General features: G+C 36.5%; 1 protein-coding gene across 11 annotated transcripts in view; it reads left to right on the plus strand.

Annotated features, from left to right (window-relative positions):
• Positions 1–21326, plus strand: part of smoc1 (SPARC related modular calcium binding 1) — a 57512-nt gene that overhangs the window by 3034 nt on the left and 33152 nt on the right. For 7 of the 11 annotated variants that reach the window (XM_051868098.1, XM_051868096.1, XM_051868099.1 and 4 more), the window contains exons 2-6: positions 11109–11274; positions 12338–12418; positions 15635–15747; positions 16178–16277; positions 20259–20309. In XM_051868098.1, the coding sequence (XP_051724058.1) occupies positions 11109–11274; positions 12338–12418; positions 15635–15747; positions 16178–16277; positions 20259–20309 (511 nt within the window). The remainder of the gene's footprint in view (positions 1–11108; positions 11275–12337; positions 12419–15634; positions 15748–16177; positions 16278–20258; positions 20310–21326) is intronic. The other 4 variants (XM_051868105.1, XM_051868103.1, XM_051868104.1 and 1 more) reach the window with 2 other exon arrangements.

Consider the following 21326-nt stretch of genomic DNA (forward strand, 5'->3'; position numbering starts at 1 on the left):
AGCCAAGATTGCTGTGTGTTTATAATGCCACAGTGAATCAACCTTTCTTAGACTTGTCAGTCTGTATAAGGCTGGTTAAAGTATTTTAGCATCAAACAAATGATGCACATCACCTTTAATCTTGTCCTGTGCAAAGGTCACTGTGAACTTTCACTGTTATTTACTTGTTAACAGTCTGACAAACTTGATGTTCATGGTAGCTTGACATCAGTGTTTAAAAGGACAACAGAGAAAAACAGAAATAAAACTTCAAAGTTTGAGTACCACAACAGGAAACACATTGTCATTGTAGTTTAATGGTGAATTAAATCACATTATTAGAGTTAAACATAGTGATGAATTTGACTTTAGCATTGGGCTGACACGAACAGTGTAGTTTTATTTTTATTATCAGGGGTGCACATAAATGGTACGCAGGTACGCATGCGCGGTAAAAATAAATAAATAAATAAATAAACGATGCACAAGTTACCAACATGGAGGGAAGTGCTTTTGAGTACCAACATTTTTGAGGACCGGGGACACAGGGACACATTTACTTACTGGGGTAGGATTTTTCTCCATCTCTGGTAAGATAGCAATCATGATGATAAGTGTGTTCTTTAAATTATTAGGTGTGCAACGGATCGCTGTTAATCCGTGATCCGTACAGATAAGGTCCAACGGTTCGGCACGCATGTGATTCGCGGATTAACTGCTACATTTAACCATCATAGAGTGAAAGTTTATCATTTGAACGTGTTTTGCCTCGCCAATTAACACATTTAAACGATTTAAAAAGCGGAAGAAGAGGCGAAAAACGGGACTCGCGAGCTGTTATCTGTGCGCACAGCCTCACATCCCCGAAACGCGCGCATGCAGAGAGAGAGAGAGAGAGAAAGAGAGAGAGAGAGTCAGCGCTCGAACACCAAATTAATTCCTCTTTCGCGTTTACTTGCGCTTTAACGGACACATACACACGAAATTATGTCAAAATACCTGTCTCGGCAAGTATTCTCTCGGTTATGTCATAAGTGAACAGTTGAGAAAGAAACCGGATGTGTGTCAGTTATTCGGTCCGTGCTTTCCTTTTTAAAGTGACAGCAGCCTTTGCTGTTATCTGTGTCATTAATGTTAGAAAAAAAAAAAAAAAAATCATTATCATCATCTGCCATGTTCGAGTGATGAGGACAGCTTTTAGGATAAGTGTGTCGCATAAAGTGTGAGTACCAAACAACATCTCCAGGTACTCCCTTGAGAACAAGACCAAAAAATTTATGTGCACCCCTTTTTATTATTACAAAACACAATGTGTAAGGCCAAATAAACTTGTTTAAAATTCTATCTATCTATCTATCTATCTATCTATCTATCTATCTATCTATCTGTCTAACCTGTCTGTCTATTTGTTTGTTTGACTCACTGATGATAAATAATATTGTTGACTAAATTTAGATGCTACCCGGTTAGATGCTACCACATTTTAAGTTAACAATTTTTTTTTTTTTTTCAAAATTAAAATATAATAATATACAGTATTACTGTGTAATAACAGTTGCCAATAGTGCAGATCAGAAAGTAACCAGTACATTCACATTCATTCCTTTTACAGTAGTTCATACTTGTATATAATTTGGTAACAATAATTTAAAGTTGTTAAGTTAATGACCTATACTCATGCATTGCAGTGACTTTAAATTGGTTTCTTGTGACAAAGTGAATGCTTTTATTATAGACTTTAGTCATTGGCAGATTTGTGGGTTAACTGAAATACTCTTTTATCATTGTTCTTATGCTTTAAAGTTTTTTTTTTTCTTCCAACAACTTTCAAGAAAACAATCATGATTCGTACAAGACCTATTTAGAGCACTTTAATATTCCCTTCCCTTTGAAGTATGGACTTAATAGAGTGCAAACTTTTTTCAACATGACAAAAACATAGTCTAATCTGTTTTCATTCAGTAGTTCAATTAAAAGATACGACATTAGCATTCCCACAACGTTCATTTCTCAGAAATAGCTATCCACACAAACAAATCATCATGGTATTCTGGTCAAGCTGCCCTGTAAAAAAACGAACCTAACATAACATAACAATGATTGAAAAATGGACACATGGAGGTGGCCTGGGAAAGTGGTGTATACAACATACCTGCTCAAGTACATCACTGAAACCTCGTAAAGTCATGTAAAGAACAAACACAGCTAGGCGAGTGCGAGTTCCATGCCAAGACAACATTCTCCCAACTCCGCAGATGAGCGCCAAGCCCCCGGCCCCCCCTCCTCTCTGCTTTTTTATTGGAGCGGCCCACATCACACCCAGTGACCCAATGATGCAGGTGTTGGTGTTGTGTGTGTTTGTGGGTGTGTGTGAGAGAGAGTTTATGTGGGAATCATGTATTTGCAGGTTCTTATCTAAATGTATTTCGAAAGAGTGATTGTTAGGTGTATGTTGCACGAGTACTAATTTTGACCGGGCATCTAATATTCTAGAAAAGTAGTCAGTCAGCAGTTCATTGTTTACCTTGTATATAAATCATGATACACTGTACAGCATCAGCAGGCTTCACTGTTCAACACTCTGTTGACATAGAGAAGGCCCACACAGCAGAGATGAGCTTTCACTTTCAATTCAAACAACTTGTACTGTCATAAAAAAAGAATGTCCTTATAGGTCGTTTTTTCAAGCATCTTATTATGACCTATATTTACGTTTTAAAGTCATGCACCCTCTAGCTGATGTAAAAAATAATGACAGTGTCGTGTTACGTCTGTCGTCATGAAATGACGTTTAACCATCATTATCAAAATGCGTGTTCATTTAAATGCAATGTGTGGACTTTTTACACGGTCCCTTACCCGCCATTTGTCCTATTTCTATTTAGCAAAACTCATTTTTTTATTAACGACTACACCTACCTCAACCCTAAACCTAGCCTTAGTGACTTTATGAGCACCTGCGTTCCCTGGGATCAAACTCACGATCGCATGATCACATGATTGCATATTGTTGTATATTGCAATGCTCTACCAATTGAGCTACGCGAAACCCGAAATATGACGCAGATAAAAGGGTCCAATGCATTAAAATTAAAGTGTCCTGTTGTCGATAGGGGCGCAACTTTAGCAAACGCTTCTATGGGTCGTATTTTAGGGAAGTGACAAATGACCTATATGGGTGTATTGATTGGAGGACATGTTGGATAAAAATCATGCCAGAATCACTATAATTGGCTATGTGCACTATGGGTGTGTTCACATTTGGCAGGCTTGGTTCAATTAAAATGAAATCTGGTTAGCGCGATTACCCTGTTAGTGCAGTTCACTTGAATAAGTGTGAATGCTGCCATTCGAACCTTGGCACGAGCCCTACCGCTAAATAGGTAGGGCTCAGTCCGCTTGCAAATAAACTCTGGTGCAATTAGACTGAAAAGCTATTCAAACAGCTTTTTTGTCATTTTGACAAATTAAAAATGAAGTCAAATTTATTTGTTTAACGCTTTTCACAATACGCATCGTTTGAAGCTGCTTTATAGAAAGTCATACTTTTATGTCTATAATGATTTTACCATAGAGCAAATTTTTGTGGTTAGGCAATATGACGATATACACTATGATACAAGTGATCCTCTGGATTTAGATCTAGCTTTATTGTATTTATAATGTTGTCTAGCACATATACCAATGTATTAGAAATATAGTGTATGGCTGTCATTTAATTTGGTAACATCTCTGATTTCAGGCAGAATTACTATATTGTGAAGTTGTTCCTTACAATGGTTGAAATTATTTTATATCTTGGTAAAGATTTTAAAGGATGAAAATGTGTTTTAAAGCAACCTTGCAAAAATAGACTGGGATATATGCGTGAGAATTGCAAAATGAAAGATTCCAAGTGTAGTCTAGTGGAATAATTCATGTAATATTATTTAAACCTATAGTAAGTACTTGTAGTTAATTATTATTACTTAGTATTTATTTGTGTAATAACACTGTAATAATGCCACCTTAAAATAAAGCATAACCAAAAAGCCTACAACACGTGTTAAGACATTTACAAGAGATCTTTCTACAGAAGTTCTTGTGATGTCAGTCACATGAAAAATACCAAGCGACACAAAAGAGCCTGAAAAAATATGTACAACCCAGTGCGTCAAAGTGACGACTAATGAGTATTTGTTGCACAACCATTGAGTACAACCCCTATAGTGTGTGTGTGTGTGTGTGTGTGTGTGTGTGCATCATCTTTCCAGACTAAATTACACTAGGCAGACAGCAGAGTTGGACAAGGACTGGAGCGGACAGAGCGAGAGAGATAGTGTGAGCAAGACAGAACTAGATAGTCAAGTAAAGAGAGAGAAAATGTGTGTGTGAGGGAGATAGACAACAAGTTGGGAGACAGAGTCAGGGGACAAAAGGCTGTTCTCCCTGTGTGGGCCAAAAGCAGTGCTGTGTGCTTGATATACAGTGAGCGACAGCTGGGATTTGGATAAGGAAGGTTTTCTGACAGAGAGAATGTGTTCTGGGTCAGTGCTATGGCATTTTGCTGTGGAGAGATAGCAGTGGCTATCAGCATTTAATGATACGGCTTTCTTTGAGAAAATACCAGAGATTACCAGCCTCCCAGAGGCTTCAATTACAGCCCGATAAAATAGTGTCTCTTTTTCCTCACCGGACAGCCATTAGTCATGACATAGCAGGTTTCATCAACTAAAAAGCATGTCACAAATTTGCCGTATTGGCATCCTAAAGTGTGTTTTACTGATGTCTGTAGAACTTATTGTGCTACTGAAATGAACAAACAACATTTAGTGGTTTTCATTTGTTGCTACAAGCTCTGGGACATATTATCAAAAGCATTTGGTAAACAACAAATTCCTACAAAGGAATGTTAAAAAAAAAAAAAAAATGTTTATTGTTGTGTGTTTGAATGTGTCTCTGAAATCTAGATCGGCATTTTGAAGAAATTAGTGATTTCCAATAGTGTAGACAATTGGGGGCAGCTGTGGCCTAATGGTTAGAGAGTCAGATTGTAACCTAAAGGTTGTGGGTTCGATTCTCAATACCGGCAGGAAATGACTGAGGTGCCTTTGAGCAAGGAACCTATTCCCCAATCGCTGCCCACTGCTCCGGGTGTGTGTGTCCACAGTTTTCAGTGTGTGTTCACTACTCAATACTCCTAATGTGTGTGCACCAACTGGATGGGTTAAATGCAAAGGACAAATTCCAAGTATGGGCTACTATACTTGACCTTCACATGTCACTTTCACTTTTTTCACTTTCAAACCAAAAGTATTATTTTCTCCCATTGAATAATAAAATGTGAAAACAAACAGGGATTTATGGCTAATACTAATTCATACTTTCTATATGGTTTCAGCAGTTGTCAATCAATCAGTTTCCCATGATGACTTCATTGATGTGCTGTATGGTCAGCTATAGAGTTCAGAACAGACCATACAAGACCCAGAACAAAACCAGAACCCCTAGAACTCAGACCAAGACTAAACACCCCAAACCATAGATTGGGATTAACCATGAATCAGATCCAGCCTTGTTGGTCCAAGAACCAGACTGTCTATTTTAATAAATCCAGACATAGAAAGTGGAATTCACTCAATGAATAGTTTAATTGATAGTAATTGAGGGCACTGTGTCAAGGCCATTCATTACTTTGATGTTCAGAACTGAAATGCGGAATAGAAATTGGTAGCAAACATGATATTTTTTACAGATACCATATTTTCTGTCAAGACCACTATCATCAATGATGATTGACAATTAGCGTAAGTTTGGATTGGCGGTATGGTTCTGTTCTGGACAAGAACTCCGCGCCTATCCATACAGCCTAGCATGGATAAGAGCAGGGAGAGCAGCGATAACCCCCTTATGGTAAACAGAACGCATTGCAGATATCATTTATGTTCTTAATGACAATAATTTAATGTAACAACATAATTCAAGATAAATGAGTCTGATTCAAAGATGAATATCAGAATGCCAAGTCCTGACTGTGGATGGAGCAGGATAATTAGCTCCTGAGCAACATGATAAAGCGGCTCATAATACTGATGTGAGCTTGACTGACGTGACCAGCCAGTTTGTTCCTCAAATTCCTTCCTGTTTTTTTTTTTTTTTTTTTGTGTGTGTGTGTGTGTGTGTGGATGATCAGACATTAAGTGAGATTCACCAGAAGAACTAATATGACTGTTCCTTAGCCAAGTTGTATCATTAGAGTGACAAAGTAGGAAGTTCAGGAAGCGGATTTCCTGTTAGCCTGGATTTAATTAGTCTAATGATCAGAGAAGAGGGATTATGATTTCAGATATTATTCGTATGAAATCTGACAGTTGTTATTTAATAATGCAAAGCTGTTTTAGGAGGGGATTTGAAGTTTGCATAACCAGTTTCTCACACTCTGTCTGCTTTCCAATTTGCATGTACTGTATGCACTAAAAGATCTTTTTTCACTATTATTACATAAACATTGGTCATTACATATTTAAGTGTAACAACCTCATAAGTTGAAAATCTGCAAAATATTGTTTGAAATTGAGTTCTAATTTGAAACAGAATTTGCACTTGTTTTTTTTTTGTAACTTTTTGAGGGATGCCAGCTACACTTGGCTAGGCCCGCTATTTCTGTTGCAGCCAATCAGAAGTCCGCTTTTGCCCGTTATTTTTGCTGTTATTCTTCCTAAAGTTAATGAGTGCTTCACACGTTATTGTGAGTAGCTCTGGCACTCCTTGTAAAAACCACACACACACACATACAAACACACACATACAAACATGCACACACACACATACACACACGCCTGCCAAGAATAAAAATCCATCTGTGCAATGAGATTTCTCTGGTGTCTCCAGCTCTTCCAGAAATCTTCACTTTATTGTGAGGAGTCCAGGCAAAAGTTAAGAGTATCCTTGTTCTCAAAATAGAGTGCTAAGAAGAAACATTAGTCATAACCCCCAGACTGAAAAACAAGAAAATTTTTGGAGATCACTTTTAATTAGGAAAATGTGCTTGACAAATTGTTTAATCAACAAGAGGATTGTATTAAAGATTTACATATGAGTTTAGCGGTGTCAGAGAACTAGTGGGATTAATGGATTGCTGACTACTGAACAGATATTTCACTCTATAAGAAAGATGTGTACTGATTGAGAAACCTTTGCAATGCAATAATAAATTACATACAGCGACCCCAAAAGATATTTAGGCAGCTACGCTACAACTAAATACAATTATAAATGTGTGAATATCATCATATTAGTTACAAAAACAAATAAATGTACAAAAGAGATTATGGTAAAACTGACAAAAATGTTAATATATTTTGTTTGTCAGCTAGGTATTAGTGGAACTTGTTCATATTGGTCCCTCTGCTTGTTGTTTGAACTTGAGGGAATTGACTTTATACATCCACTTAAAGGGTTAGTTCACCCAAAAATGAAAATTATGTAATTTATTGTTCACCCTCATGTCGTTCCACAACCTTCGTTCATCTTCCGAACACAAATCAAGATATTTTTGATGAAATCCGATGGCTCAGTGAGGCCTCTATTGCCAGCAATGTCACTGAACCTCTCAAGATCCAGAAAGGTACTAAAGACATATTTAAAACAGTTCATGTGAGTACAGTGGTTCTACTGTAATATTATAAACGATAATACGTTTTGTGCGCCAAAAAAAAAAAAAAAAAAAGACTTTTAAACAATATCTAGTGATGGCCGATTTCAAAACACTGCTTCGAAGCTTTATGAATATTTTGTTTCGAATCAGTGGTTCGGATTGCATAAACGAAGCCTCGTTTACTGAAATCACGTGACTTTGGCGCTCCAAACCACTGATTCAGGATTAAGGTAGAACCACTGTACTCACATGAACTGTTTTAAATATGTCTTTAATACCTTTCAGAATCTTGAGAGGTTCAGTGACATTGCTGGCAATGGAGGCCTCACTGAGCCATGAGGTTTCATCAAAAATATCTTAATTTGTGTTCCGGAGATGAACGAAGGTCTTACGGGTGTAGGACGACATGAGGGTGAGTAATTAATGACAGAATTTTCATTTTTGGGTGAACTAACCCTTTAAAGTGCCTTGTGGCCACTTTTTGAAAGTAACTGCAAAAAATGTTAGTTGTAAGAGAAGTTTTAGAATCAGTTGTTTGTAAATGCCATTTGGTTTGATATTTTGTTATCTAATGCAATGTATTTTTAAATGTGTGACTTAAGTGTCCCAAAATCTACAAATACTTTCTGGGGACATTATAAATTGTTAAATGTGACAATGGCAAAAGAGGTTTTTGTTGTGTAGGCTTCTGTGCTCCTCTGAGTTCTATGCTTAACTAAACTCCTGCCCACACAAACTGACAGAATGGGTGTGATTCATTTCACTTCCAGTTATACAGTTAAACAGTCTGTTATACTTAAGCTCATATTTTACAAATAAACACATGTTCACAGACTTAGTCATATATCAGTATGCTTTCAATACGAGGTGATGCACAAATGTGTCCTCTGCACCATGTCAGTGGACTTCTCAAAGCCCCTTCTTATGTTTACAATTCAATGAAAATTTATTATAGTTTAAATTTATGTTAAATGTTATGTCTTTAGATATATTTGTAATTACACATTTGTAATGAAGTCGCAATTTAGTACATTTAACTTCAAATGTAATATTGTACACTACAGTTAAAATTATGATCATGTACTTTACATGTGCTTTAGTATATTTTTTTTAACTTTAGTCAAAACATCAAAAGAAGTGTACTTCTTTAAAGCACAACAAAAATATTAAATATCAATTAAATTTTAAAGTAAAACTTTGAATTTGTTTCAACAAGTTCTTTTTAGTGGTTTTCAAGTCGTTTTTGGAGTTCAAAAGCCTGGGCATTCTGCAAAATATCTCATTTTTTTTGTTTCACAGACAGAATAAAATCATGCAGGTTGACAACATGAGTGTGAAAAATTATGACAGTATCTTAGTGCACTTTAGGTCGTACAACTGAGTATTGAGTTGTAATCATACAGAACGCTTCACTAAATGTAGTCAAGATGAATTATGGTAATCAGAGTTTTCTGAGAGAGACTACAACTGTTTGTCTATGGAAGCTTTTCCTGTTGCTTTCTTTTTCCTATTTTCCTTCACAGAAAATGGACAAATAGGCAACTCACTATCTGGACGTGTACTCAGTTCTAAATCACCTTTAAAACAGCTTGCTTTGGATGCAGCTTTTATAGTGCTACTTAGACAGGGCAGCTTTCACCAGGAATATTTTGGCCTGTCTTAAACAACACTAAAGATTTGCTTTGGCATTTATTTTGAATGTGGCTGTTCTGGATTATTTACCCAACTGAGAATTAAAAAGTATGCATTGTGATATACATGGAAACTTGTGAATGAATTACATTTAGTGTGTATTAAAAACAAAACAATAAACTAATGTAGTATACTAATCTAAAATAGAATTAATATATAAGCACCATTTAGTACAGTATAAAGGAACCAGATATAATAATGTCATACTCTCAGCTGGAAAAAAAAAAAAAAAAAAAAAATGTCTGGTCTTTCTGTCATCAGACATTCAGACTGATTCACTCCATGTCTAGTATATTAGTGACATCATTTGGTTCCATTTGCTTAATTGCTCAACTCAAGAGATCCAGTCCTGAAGCAACCTTTTGTTGTTTGCAGTGTACTGTATATATGCGTGTGTGTGTGTGTGATCAGAAATGGTCAGCTCTGTTTATTCAGATGGGTCTGGTTAAAATGGAAAATGTGCCCTGTGTTTCTGGCTAAAGCTACCCTTTTTCCAGTAGAGGTTTTCCAGTTTTGTGTACCTGCTGTGCTGTGAGACCACTGCCACTGTCAGAAGCCGCACTGCATGATGGTCCAGCAGCTACAGCATAATCTATAGCAAATTTGTTGTGCACTAGGTAGCTGGCCAGCATATATCTACACTGAGTTAAGCTGGCTTTTCTTTCTCTCTACCTCTAAACTGTTCTGACTCTTCTATCCCTCTCAAAAGTTGGGGAAATATGTGCCCTTCTGAAATAGTGGAAATTCAAGAATGATATTATGTATTTGAGTTGGCCTGTTACATTATAAATGCAGTTAAGTGAAAAGAAAAGAAGATACAATTGATGAATGTCAATGTGAGGGAGAATAAGAAAATAATAGTTTTATTTGACTCTTTCATCAACAAATCTTTTAATAAAGTAAATATGAAATCAGAAATGATATTGTTTACTTTATAATGCACATTCCTGGTCTTATTGATCATGATTCATGAGTGCACATTATTTCATGGATATAAAATTCTGGTATGGAATACTACTTTCATATTTTCATCTAATCAGTTACTAAGAGTAAAATTAAGTCCAGTCCCACTTGTAAATACAACACATTTTGGAAGTAAAATTAGTTGTGAATGGAGTGTCAAGTTGACTTGAAGCAAAAAATCAGTCTATGGAATTTGAAAAAAATAAATGAAAATTGAAATATTTATGTTTTACTAGGCTAGCAAGCAGCTCTGCTTAAAAAGATCATTGCTGCTCTAAGACTTAAATGGACTGGAAAGGAAAGGGATTTTCTTTCCAGTAATATCTGTAATAAATCAAATCAACTACTAACCATTAGTCAGGCATGTCTATTGTGAGACAACTGAATTTAATATATCAGAATTTCAAAACTGAAGTTACAAATGAACCAGTAACCAGAAAAAGATGGATGGATGGATGGATGGATGGATGGATAGATAGATAGATAGATAGATAGATAGATAGATAGATAGATAGATGATAGATAGATAGATAGATAGATAGATAGATAGATAGATAGATAGATAGATAGATAGATAGATAGATAGATAGATATTTCAGCTGAGCTATTTTCAGATTCATGATTCATGGCAATTGCACCAAATGATCTGAGTGTTCCTGCTACTAAAACCTGTGAAACTCATTGAGCTGTTTTAAAGCTCAGCAGCTCTGTTTAATTTATTGCTCAATCATTAGAGTCTAGTCAGGGTATTCTGTCAAGTGCTCCATGGCTTATTATACTTTCATGCCCTCACTGCTCTATTTAAATGAACTTCATATAAATGTACATGTGTGTGCAGTGGCTTATAGGGGACAGAGAGAGCCCATGTTCCCCTGCATGCTCCAGGAATCACGGCAAGCCTGTGTGTGGGTCAGACGGACGCAGTTATGATACCAACTGTGACCTGGAGAGGGCGAAATGCAAGGACCGCACTCTCACCCTTGCCCACAGGGGCCGATGCAAAGGTCAGTGGACATCAGAAACATTTGTGTGATAACTTCTGAAAACCATTGAGGCATCTTGAATTGCATGTGAGAACATTTTTTTTTCATTTCAGAATAAATCAGCTTAAATTACTGAAACCTAATAAGTTTAACATGTCCATTCAAGGCTAATCAAGGTTATGAATTCAAGTGCAGTTTAATAATAATAATAATAATAAACAAAAGAGCACAAACCATGAACATGACATAACTTGAATAAACCTCACCAAATGTAGTTACATAAAGACAAATCTAGACAAGAGGGCGATATACCTTGGCCAGGATAGATGCCATATTGAATTTTATGTGGATGAAAACGAGTCTGTGCAATCATCAGCTGAAAAATATGTTGTTAAACAACAGTATAACACTATAACTGAACACTGTAATTCTATCCTTCACAGCCTTGTTTTCATTCCTGTCAAAAACTGAATATGGCGCAACCCTGACTAAGGTCTATACACAAGAAAGCTAATCCTAAATCAAGAAAAACCTGCGCTTTGTCCGAAGTCGCATACTGACTGAGTAGGTACCACATGGTTAAATGACTTCTTTAAAACAATCTTTATGAATGTGTTTAGTATGAATGTATCTGGATGTATACATCCTCCATGTTGGCACTGTCGTGTGACCTAAGGCATCAGTTGCGTTGCTTACCTGGCATTCGTGACTCCTCTCCTGTGGCCTCATGGGATAGTAAATTGCACACTACAGAATCAGTAGTAGGTTATCTGGGTACTTTTCATCTACTGTTTTATGAATACTACTCTTTTTGCATACTATTTAGAGAAGTAGGCATATTCGAAGGCAAGTGCTGAAAACTAGAAAGGAAACAGGAACATGAGAGAACATGAACAAGGCAACAGGAACTAGGAACAAGAACTTCAAAATGACAGCACATATCAAAATAAAAGACCTAATTCAAAAACATGAAGCCAGAACAAAACTAAACATAAGTGGCAGTAAGCTAGACTGTTCCTTGAGTGTTTGTGTTAATAACAAATATGTAAATGTTTTTGGGGTTTTTTTTATATTGAAATTTCAGGTAAAAACTTGGTGAGGATTGATCAGCCTCTTCCTGCGCCAACACTGGTTTCAGAGGTCAAAGAGCTGACAGGTATGAAAGGTATGAGCTATGACCGTTTCACCATTTGTATTACGCTTGCGGCATTTCCCACTATAATTTTACAAATACTACTGTTGTTGTGTCATGGAATGTAGTTTTAAGAGATTTTAGACTAGATTATGTAGTTGTTTAAAATTCAAATATGTGGTTTATTTAGAAAGATAGAGCCTATCTGAAAATTTGCTTCAGCGTTTTCGGAGATTTGAGCTCCAGGGTGTCAGTGGGCGTTCAGTGCTCATGTACCCGCCGAGAACAGCCTAACCTCGGCCAGTTCATCTGGAATCTGCCGCTGGCTCTAATGTCTCTATAATTAGTTTTGGGTATATCTAAGGCAATCTTTTGTCTCAGAACAAATAGTTTTGGCAAAGTTTTATAACTTTATATTTTAATATAACTTTAATTCTGTATCAGAGCGCTGTATTTGTACTTTTGACTGAATTGCTCAGTAACTATTGTTGGTTATTAAATATTATAGTTCAATAAATAATATTTTGTATGAATAAAAGTAGTATTTTAGTATTTAAAAATAGTATTTGGTATTGAGTAACGGTCTATGTGTTAGTGATGGTGATTTTGGCTTTAGTGCAGGTTACATATTTACGCCTTTAGATAGCGACAAGAGACTGTCTTTATGGGTGAGTTGGTAGCAAATACTTTTATATTAAAAGGGACTGAAACAAGGTTATAAGCAAGGACATTATTTTTACTTTCAACAACACCTTTTAAGATGTAACCAAATTGACCAGCGTTGTCATGGGAAATACCCATATCCATTGAAAGGATACTGCGACAAAGATATCGCTTTCCTCAGCGTATTATTAATATGAGATTGACCTAAAGAATTAATGCTGTATCAGATGCAGGTAATCATGCTCGCCCATTCGATCTCTCTCTCATAATAATCTACGTAATATTTTTAGCATATAGCTTTATAATATTTTACACAATACTTACATATAATAGCTTTTAACTTCAACGAAGCAACTCAGTGTTCCTTCGTTACTAGTTCTAAAGTGACATTTTCGAATTAGTAACAGAGGCTTGGGCTCATCTGTTAAATTCTCAACTTGAGATTTGAATCCGTGGCGGAAGGAAGTGAGCCATATCGCACTCCTACTCATGTGATATGTGATATTGCTCATATATATTACACCTTTAGCATTTAGCTTAATGTGTTTGAATCTGCTGTGGCAGCTTAAGCCTCACATTCCTCACCATTTTTCAAATTAGGATGCGGTTTTGTCTTTTATGTGTTGTTGGCACCAAAAAAGTGCCTGATCTCAAATCAACACATCTGTGTGCATGTCAGTCTAGAAAGAATATACAGTCCCTGGAGCATTAGAGCAAACTACCAAGGGAACGCGTATGCCCATTGGTATGCATGTAAGTTTTTGCAGGCTGTGTTTACATACTGAAAGGCAGATTGACTGGCTTTAAGTCAAGGTCAGCCTGCAGCATCATCAGTTTCTTAGACTGGACCGTGTTAAACTGTCAGTTAAAGGTGACAGGAATGATTGCTGCCATCACTGTTTTTAGGAAAAACACTATTTGGTGTCTATTAACAAAATCTCTTTAGATATTTCAGGTTGTGTACAGCTAAATAGAAACTTTTGTTAAAGTACCATTATTTACTCAGCGTAAAGTTCATATACATTACAAACAAAAATCCTCTTTAGCAAACTGAAATAGAAAATTAATAATTAAAAACGAATGAAAAGTTAGCTTTATTAGGGCTCCAGACTAACAAAGACAGGCATTTAACCAAAATATTGCCTATTTTGTCACATAGAAATGTACATTTGACAGTAAAGCATTGATTTTTGAGTTCAGATACATATGTAAATTTAATAAATTGTGAATATTATATATATATATATATATATAATTTTTATTGTTATATATAATTTGTCTGAAGGCTTGTTTCTATATGTTCTACAGTAAAAAGGTCAGATTAAAACCTGATGTTTTGAAGTTTGGTTGTTCTGTATATGTCAGTATAATTAACTCTTGTGTTGTCGGGGGCTGACTGCAGCCCACCTGTCTCTTCCAGTCGATCGGTCACAGACTTCACAGATACAACAGGTGTTTCTCATTGCTGCATCATGGATGATTTAAGAGCATCTGCTCACAGGCATGCATAGGGCAGATTTGCAATTTGTCTTTGTGTGCTTGCTAAACTTACGTCTATCTGATGTCATATCTTCAAGTATGTATCATGCAAGAATTTTAGGACTAAACTTGGTTTTTATCCTCCCTACTTCTTGGGTTCAGTCCAGCACTGAGGTCCAACTTGTAAGTGTTGTTTATTTGACTAGGATGACTAAATACTCTCTGTATTCATACAAAGTGCCTACATGTTGGAACACGACACTCAGCTTTGCCATTTCAAAACCTCATATTTTCCTTGCTTAGATGAAGTTTCAAGATTAAGAATCTTCATGATGCATTTCTTACCGCAAGTGATGAGATTTCTTTAGATGACTGTTTAATGAGATGGCTTTTCCAATAATCCTATTTTCAGAAATCCCACTGTTAATTCTTTTCACAATTTCCATGGTCATGGAAATATCCAGCAATTTTATATAGACATATATCATATCTAAAATAGAATTGCTCTTTGTGAGTGAAATTTCTAAAAAATAAAAAATAAAATAAAAAATTTGAAGGCTGTTTAAAGAGTTTGCTTTTCTAACAATCATATTTTCAAAAATGCTCTTTTTAATTGTTTTTAGGATTTCCATGGTCATGGAAACATCAAGCAATTTCAACTGGTGATTTCCAGGCCTGAAAAACTGAAAAGTGATATCTTAAACTATCAACTCAAGTGATATTTTAAAAGATCATGGCATGGAAATTTCTATCAGGAATATACATTTCTCTAGTTACTTAGTGCTGTCTTTGTCAGTGAAATTTATATTTAAAAAATCCCTATCTAGTAATCATGAACAGCTTGAAAAGTACACTAAACGTATGGGGAAAGTGTGGGAGTGTGTATGTGTGTGTGTTTGGTGTCTTATGTGAATTTTCCCCCTTATTACTCAGTAGCATTATTCAATTTATTAATTTCCTAGATAATATTTTCCAAAGCAACTTACAGTGAATTCAAGGAATATTTTTTTTATAAATTCCCTCAAAATTAAATCCATTACGTACTAAAAGTGTAGCAATAATTGTACGCCAAGTGTATAATTAGGCATGTTTGCATCTGTATTGCAGAAGCGGGCCAGACGAAATGTCGGACTGAGAGGATTCAGGCTCTGGAACAGGCCAAGAGGCCACAGGAATCCATTTTTATCCCAGAATGCAATGACGACGGAACATTTGCCCAGGTCTGTCAGAGTCCCGGACGGCTACACTTAATATGTTGCTTCTGACATCGACAAATCCTAAAGCAAACCTACCTAGTGGACAAATTAGCCTTCTAACATCTTCCCCAGCCTTGATAGGATTCCAAAAAAATTGCACTTCCCTGTGTTTCTCATCAGCACGGCTGCATAGGGAATTTGAATGGAAAGTGTACATTAAATCGCATTTATAGACTCACAGCCTTTATTTCACCTGCGCCTTTGCTTTGTTCAACAGCGATCATCCAGTCCGCCTAAGCTTTTAATGCCTCATCGTTTATGAGAGTCGTTTTTCACTCTGAATAATTGTATTCCCCCAGCGCAAGTGCCGGGACATTTCGTGCGGGTCGTCCAGGAGATACAAGAGCAGTTACTGGAATTTCCTCTCACCTCTATCCGTCTGTATCTCCTCCAGGTCCAATGTCACACCCTCACAGGATACTGCTGGTGCGTAACGACAGATGGCAAGCCAGTCAGCGGCTCTTCTGTCCAGAACAAAACGCCAGTGTGTTCAGGTACTGTATGTATGCAGATAGTATCTCTAGACTGTTTGCTTGGATTATCGCTTTGTGTTTAGGTCGTGCTGAAAAGCAGAACCGCTAAACCATCAGGTGCCTCGGTCAAGAAGTTGTGCCTGTAGTCCATCACTTTCAAAGCCATTAGACTTTGTTTGATTTAAATTGTGCTCTTTGTTTTGGTGGAGTCAGCGTGATGTTAAACTCTAGCCACCGCTCTGTTTAGTTTACTTCTACTGTGTTTGTGCATGGAACCGAGAGGTGATGGATAATATCCTGGAGGACTTACGCTGACTCCGAAAGTTTATCCATTTTTCTCTTCTCTACTTTACGGTTTCTATTTTTCTGCTTTTCTCTCTTTCTGTCTCTTTCCAAATTCACACTCAATCAATCTCTGTCTTAATCTGTTTCATTCTCTACAGTTTTTCCTTCTTCTCCATCATTGCTTTCTCGTTCTCTTTTCATTGTATAACTGCTTTCAGTGGACGGTTGGAATGAGGGAGCTTTTCTCTTCGTAAATGAATGGGAACACTTTGCTCTAATGGCCTTGATTGTTCTGTTGGAGATAACACCACCAACTCCTGCCAGAGCTGGATTACATTATGATTGGAGCACCTGGTTCTAGTCTTTTTTGTGTGTGTGTCTTGGCATTTTATGATTACATGCCATCTCATGCTTACCTAACCCTGATGTTACATTTCTACTAGTTTACTGGATGGTGCCTTCAACCATTGTCAGTTCGGTTCATCTGTAGTGCATTGCAGAGACACATGTGAAACTTTTTAGAATTTTTGCTTGTTCCATACAATTAATCATTTTATTAAAAATGTTTATTATCATTATTATGAATATATTTTCTATTTTGGATGTTTTTAATTTAAGTACAAAAATATACTTTTTAACTTAAGTTTACTTAACACTGTTACCATTTCTGCAAAGAATTGCAAAATGTAATTTCCAAACAGATTTCTCCAACACTTTCACTACATCCCAATTTGCACATTATCCGTCAAAATTAGAACTAGTGTGTTCCAAACTGTAGTATGTTGAAATGAGTTTTCCAAAGACTCACGGTTAGAATCCGAAGTGCAAATCCATGCATACTCTAATGGCTAATATTGCCCACAACCCGTTGCGTGTTGGAAGAGGATTTGATTAGAACTACAAACAAGAATAAAAAGTGTTAAAAAACATGGTGGATGTGCGAGACTGACAGTTAAGTAGAGAGGTTTAGATAAAGGAGTTTGAGTGATTAATAATCAGTATCTAACCTGACAAAAAGATATTTATTTAGTGTTCTCTACATTATATGTCATCTGCAACAGCATTGTGAACTTTTATAATGATACGTTTGGTCATTAACTTTTAAATGCACTATTATGCAAAACCGCGACTGGCAGATCAACATGCTACTACATTTCTCTCGGACCGATACAGTAGGAATTATATTAAATTTAATTTGGAGGGTTTTAACTGTGACATGATGATTGATGGGGCAGTTTAAATGGTGAGAGCATGCACTTAACTAAGGAACAGAATGTTAAAGATGCCATTATGATGAAGTAGAATGTCCCAAAGCTTGCCTACTATTCTGCTACACACTGACTTGAAGCAGTGCATGCCGGTTAAAAATTTTGTCTGACTTGAGACGGCGCCGACATCACGTCACTGTCGCATATGCAAGAGTGATTCGAGAGCAGTCAGCTGGTTTATTCTGCAAAGTTTCTCCAGAGCGCTGTAACGGAGGACAGCTAGTGAGAGCTGTGCAAGTAAACCTCACTCCCTGAGTAGGACTGGAGGGCTTACATTGGTGCCGTGACCCGGATGGGAGTGAGGTTTAGGGGGGTGAGTGTAACGGAGGCCAGCTAGTGAGAGCTGTGCAAGTAAACCTCACTTCCCGAGTAGGACCGGAGGGGTAACATTGGTGCCGTGACCCGGGCGGGAGTGAGGTTTGGGGGGGTGAGTGTAACGGAGGCCAGCTAGTGAGAGCTGTGTAGGTAAACCTCACTTCCTTTAATCTCAAGAGGCGCATTGACGCTAGAGACTGCAGTATTTAGCATCCTTGATAGAGCACCCGCCTCCCATGACGCTGGTTCAAGACCCTCTCGGAGCGGGGCGAGTAGGTCTGGAGGAATTATACGGCTACACATTCTGTGTTTTTACACAGAATGTGTAGCCGTGACATGTTTATCAAAATAAAAATGATAAAACAAATACATCCCACTTTATTTGTATTTAAATATAATTTTGAACTTTATGCATACAGATGATGTATTAAGCAGTGCATAAAGTATTGAATGAAAAGTGTTCATGTTGCTACATGAAAACATCTGAAATGTCTATGTAGTTGACAAATACTTGGCTCTGACTTGACGGCTCCGTTTTCAACTCCTCCCCCGACTGCAAGCGTCAAATCTCACCGATCGGTTAAATCCAGCCGAAGTCAAACACTCTTACTGTTATTATATTGGGCCACTCAAATAAACAGCAATGTTTTGTTAGCAACACAGAGAAACAGACTGAGAATAGAATAGCATGCTACCATACTATTTCTGCAGTATGCAGTGTGTACGGTACACTACAACATTAATTTCTTTATGAATGGAATAACAGATACTACCACACTTGCTAAAATATACACTATACAACAGGGCATGGTGCGTGAAACATTCCTGTTTGAGAAATTAACTGGAATTTATAGAGAGCTGCTATGATGACATATGTTTGTAGGCCAACCTAGAAGTTAGTATCAGCCTAAAAAAAAAAAAAAAAAAAAAACTTTTGGATTATTGCAGAAAATCAACTCTGTGATAAACAAAAGTTTGCCTACACGTTTTGTTCATCACAATAATCTTCACAAATGAACACAACGTTTATGAATTTTAAGCCTGAATACAGTAGCCAGAAATAAAAAGCAAAATGTAGGCTATAAACGAGCTACAGCATGGTCACATGACTTTAACGTCACAATCACTAAACTTCCACCAACTCTTAAAAAAATATTTTCCCTTAAATTCGGAACTAGTGAGTAGATGAGTTTACCTGTTCTATGTGATGACGTTTAATGTCCCTACAACCTCTGTCGTCCCATTTAGCAACTTGTTAGCAACAGCATTTTTTTCAAGACAAGTAAAAGTTTTAAACAATCACAAGAGAGTATTAATAATGTATTTTGTCATTAGAATAAAACGTGAAAATATTTTGAGCTTCTGTTCACCACAGACCTTCTTTCAGGCATTAAACAAAAACCCATACAAAAAACCCCACTGACTTCAGGATGATGGAACCAGAAGAGCTAAAATGCTAACTCGTTTCCAGGTTTTGGCCCACAAAATATGTCATCCCTGCAGCACTCTATATAACTAAAGATTTATTTTTTTCATAACAAATGATTTGACTCGCTCTTTTTTTATTTTATTTTGTTTACACTAAATTTGATTAAATTGCAGAGGAAATGTTTACATTTTTTGGATGACCGCTGGAAGGCACTTGCTAGATGCTGTTAGGTAATGACACTTTAGCTCACTACTGTTTGAATTGTTTAGCATACTATTTCACATTCTAGTTTTAAAATTAATAGACAGCGTACCGTGTAAACTGTTCTAAACACAGCTTCAGTGCGTGAGTGAATGAAAGGCTTACTTAGGCTATAGTTGTCTCTGCATATTTAGCTGGAATAGTTGAAAGTTATTCTGTCTAATACTTGTTTAATAACAAATACTTTTCTAGCTTTTCTTCCTGCTGCTTGTTGTCCTGCATAAGATCCTGTAATTGTAATATTGTTTCTTTCAAAAGTAAAAGATTCATATTAAGCTGCCAACCAGAGATTTTTTTGCAATAATATCACACTCAGATGCATTCTCTTGTTTCAACCTTGGCTCACTGTTTTATGAATGCTCAAAAGATGGACCAGTCCTGTCCCAGAAATGAGTGAATCCCATGAATCACCACTTAAGTGAAATGTCTTGCACACGTTTGCAGGAAACTTCCGTGAATTTATGGGAACTCATGCTGGGACAAGTGGATTGTCAGGTAGTAAATTTCATTCCAAATAGCCCTTTTGTTCAAAGTTCTCTTTCTCTCCAGCATTTTAATTTTTTGACTGTCTAATCTTAAATTTATGCATGCCTTTAATCCTGAGCATTTGCACGTATTTGGATCAATGTGGTTGTTGATTGTTTGTGCATACGGTATCTATCCTATCCTCAATGTATTTTATCTGTTTTGTGTCACATTAAAGTGTGTTTTATTAATGGATATTCAATCCTGGAGATCTATCTTGCTGCAGAATGTTGTTTCAACACTAATCAAGTATCCTTACACTGATGTCTACACAGAAGACTTCAATCATGAAAAACACACTGTAGTAAGTTCTCAAAACATTTACTTAAAACCTGGTGCGTTAGAAAAAAGGTTGGAAATATATTCTGCAGGAAGGTATGTCTACAGTACCATTTTCAATAACAGTAATAATAATAATAATAATAATGTATAATAATTGTAACAACGGATGTGGTGATTTTCACGACCTAAATAAATGAATATAGCAGTGCAAACCATTTTTCCCTGTGGGTGTAGGTGTGTGTGTGGTCCTGGTAAACTTTTTTTTTTTTTTTTGTCCCCATGAGAAAAACAGCTTATAGATAATCCAGAATTGTGTGTTTGTTTGTTTTTTAAATGTAAAAATGCAGAAAGTTTTCTGTGATGGGTAGGGTTAGTGGTAAGTTTAGGGTTAGGGGATAGAATATACATTTGTACATTTGTATACATTTGTATAAAACAAAAATATGCCTATGGAAAGTCCCCGTGTGTGTGTGTGTGTGTGTGTGTGTGTGTGCGCGTGCGTGTGTATGTGTGTTTTATTTCTTTTTTCATATCCATAATGAATGAATGCACCCAACACCTGGAATAACACGGGGTTTGACATTACAGGAAACTTAATTAGCAGATAATAGCATTTTTAGCAGTGAAAATGTGGTTTCAGAGTGATCTAGTGGTTATGGTCTGATTTTGGGGGGTTCTTTTCACTTTTTTCTTAAGCTGTTTCTC

This window comes from Ctenopharyngodon idella, chromosome 17, assembly GCF_019924925.1.
Source record: "Ctenopharyngodon idella isolate HZGC_01 chromosome 17, HZGC01, whole genome shotgun sequence".
Taxonomy (NCBI): domain Eukaryota; kingdom Metazoa; phylum Chordata; class Actinopteri; order Cypriniformes; family Xenocyprididae; genus Ctenopharyngodon; species Ctenopharyngodon idella.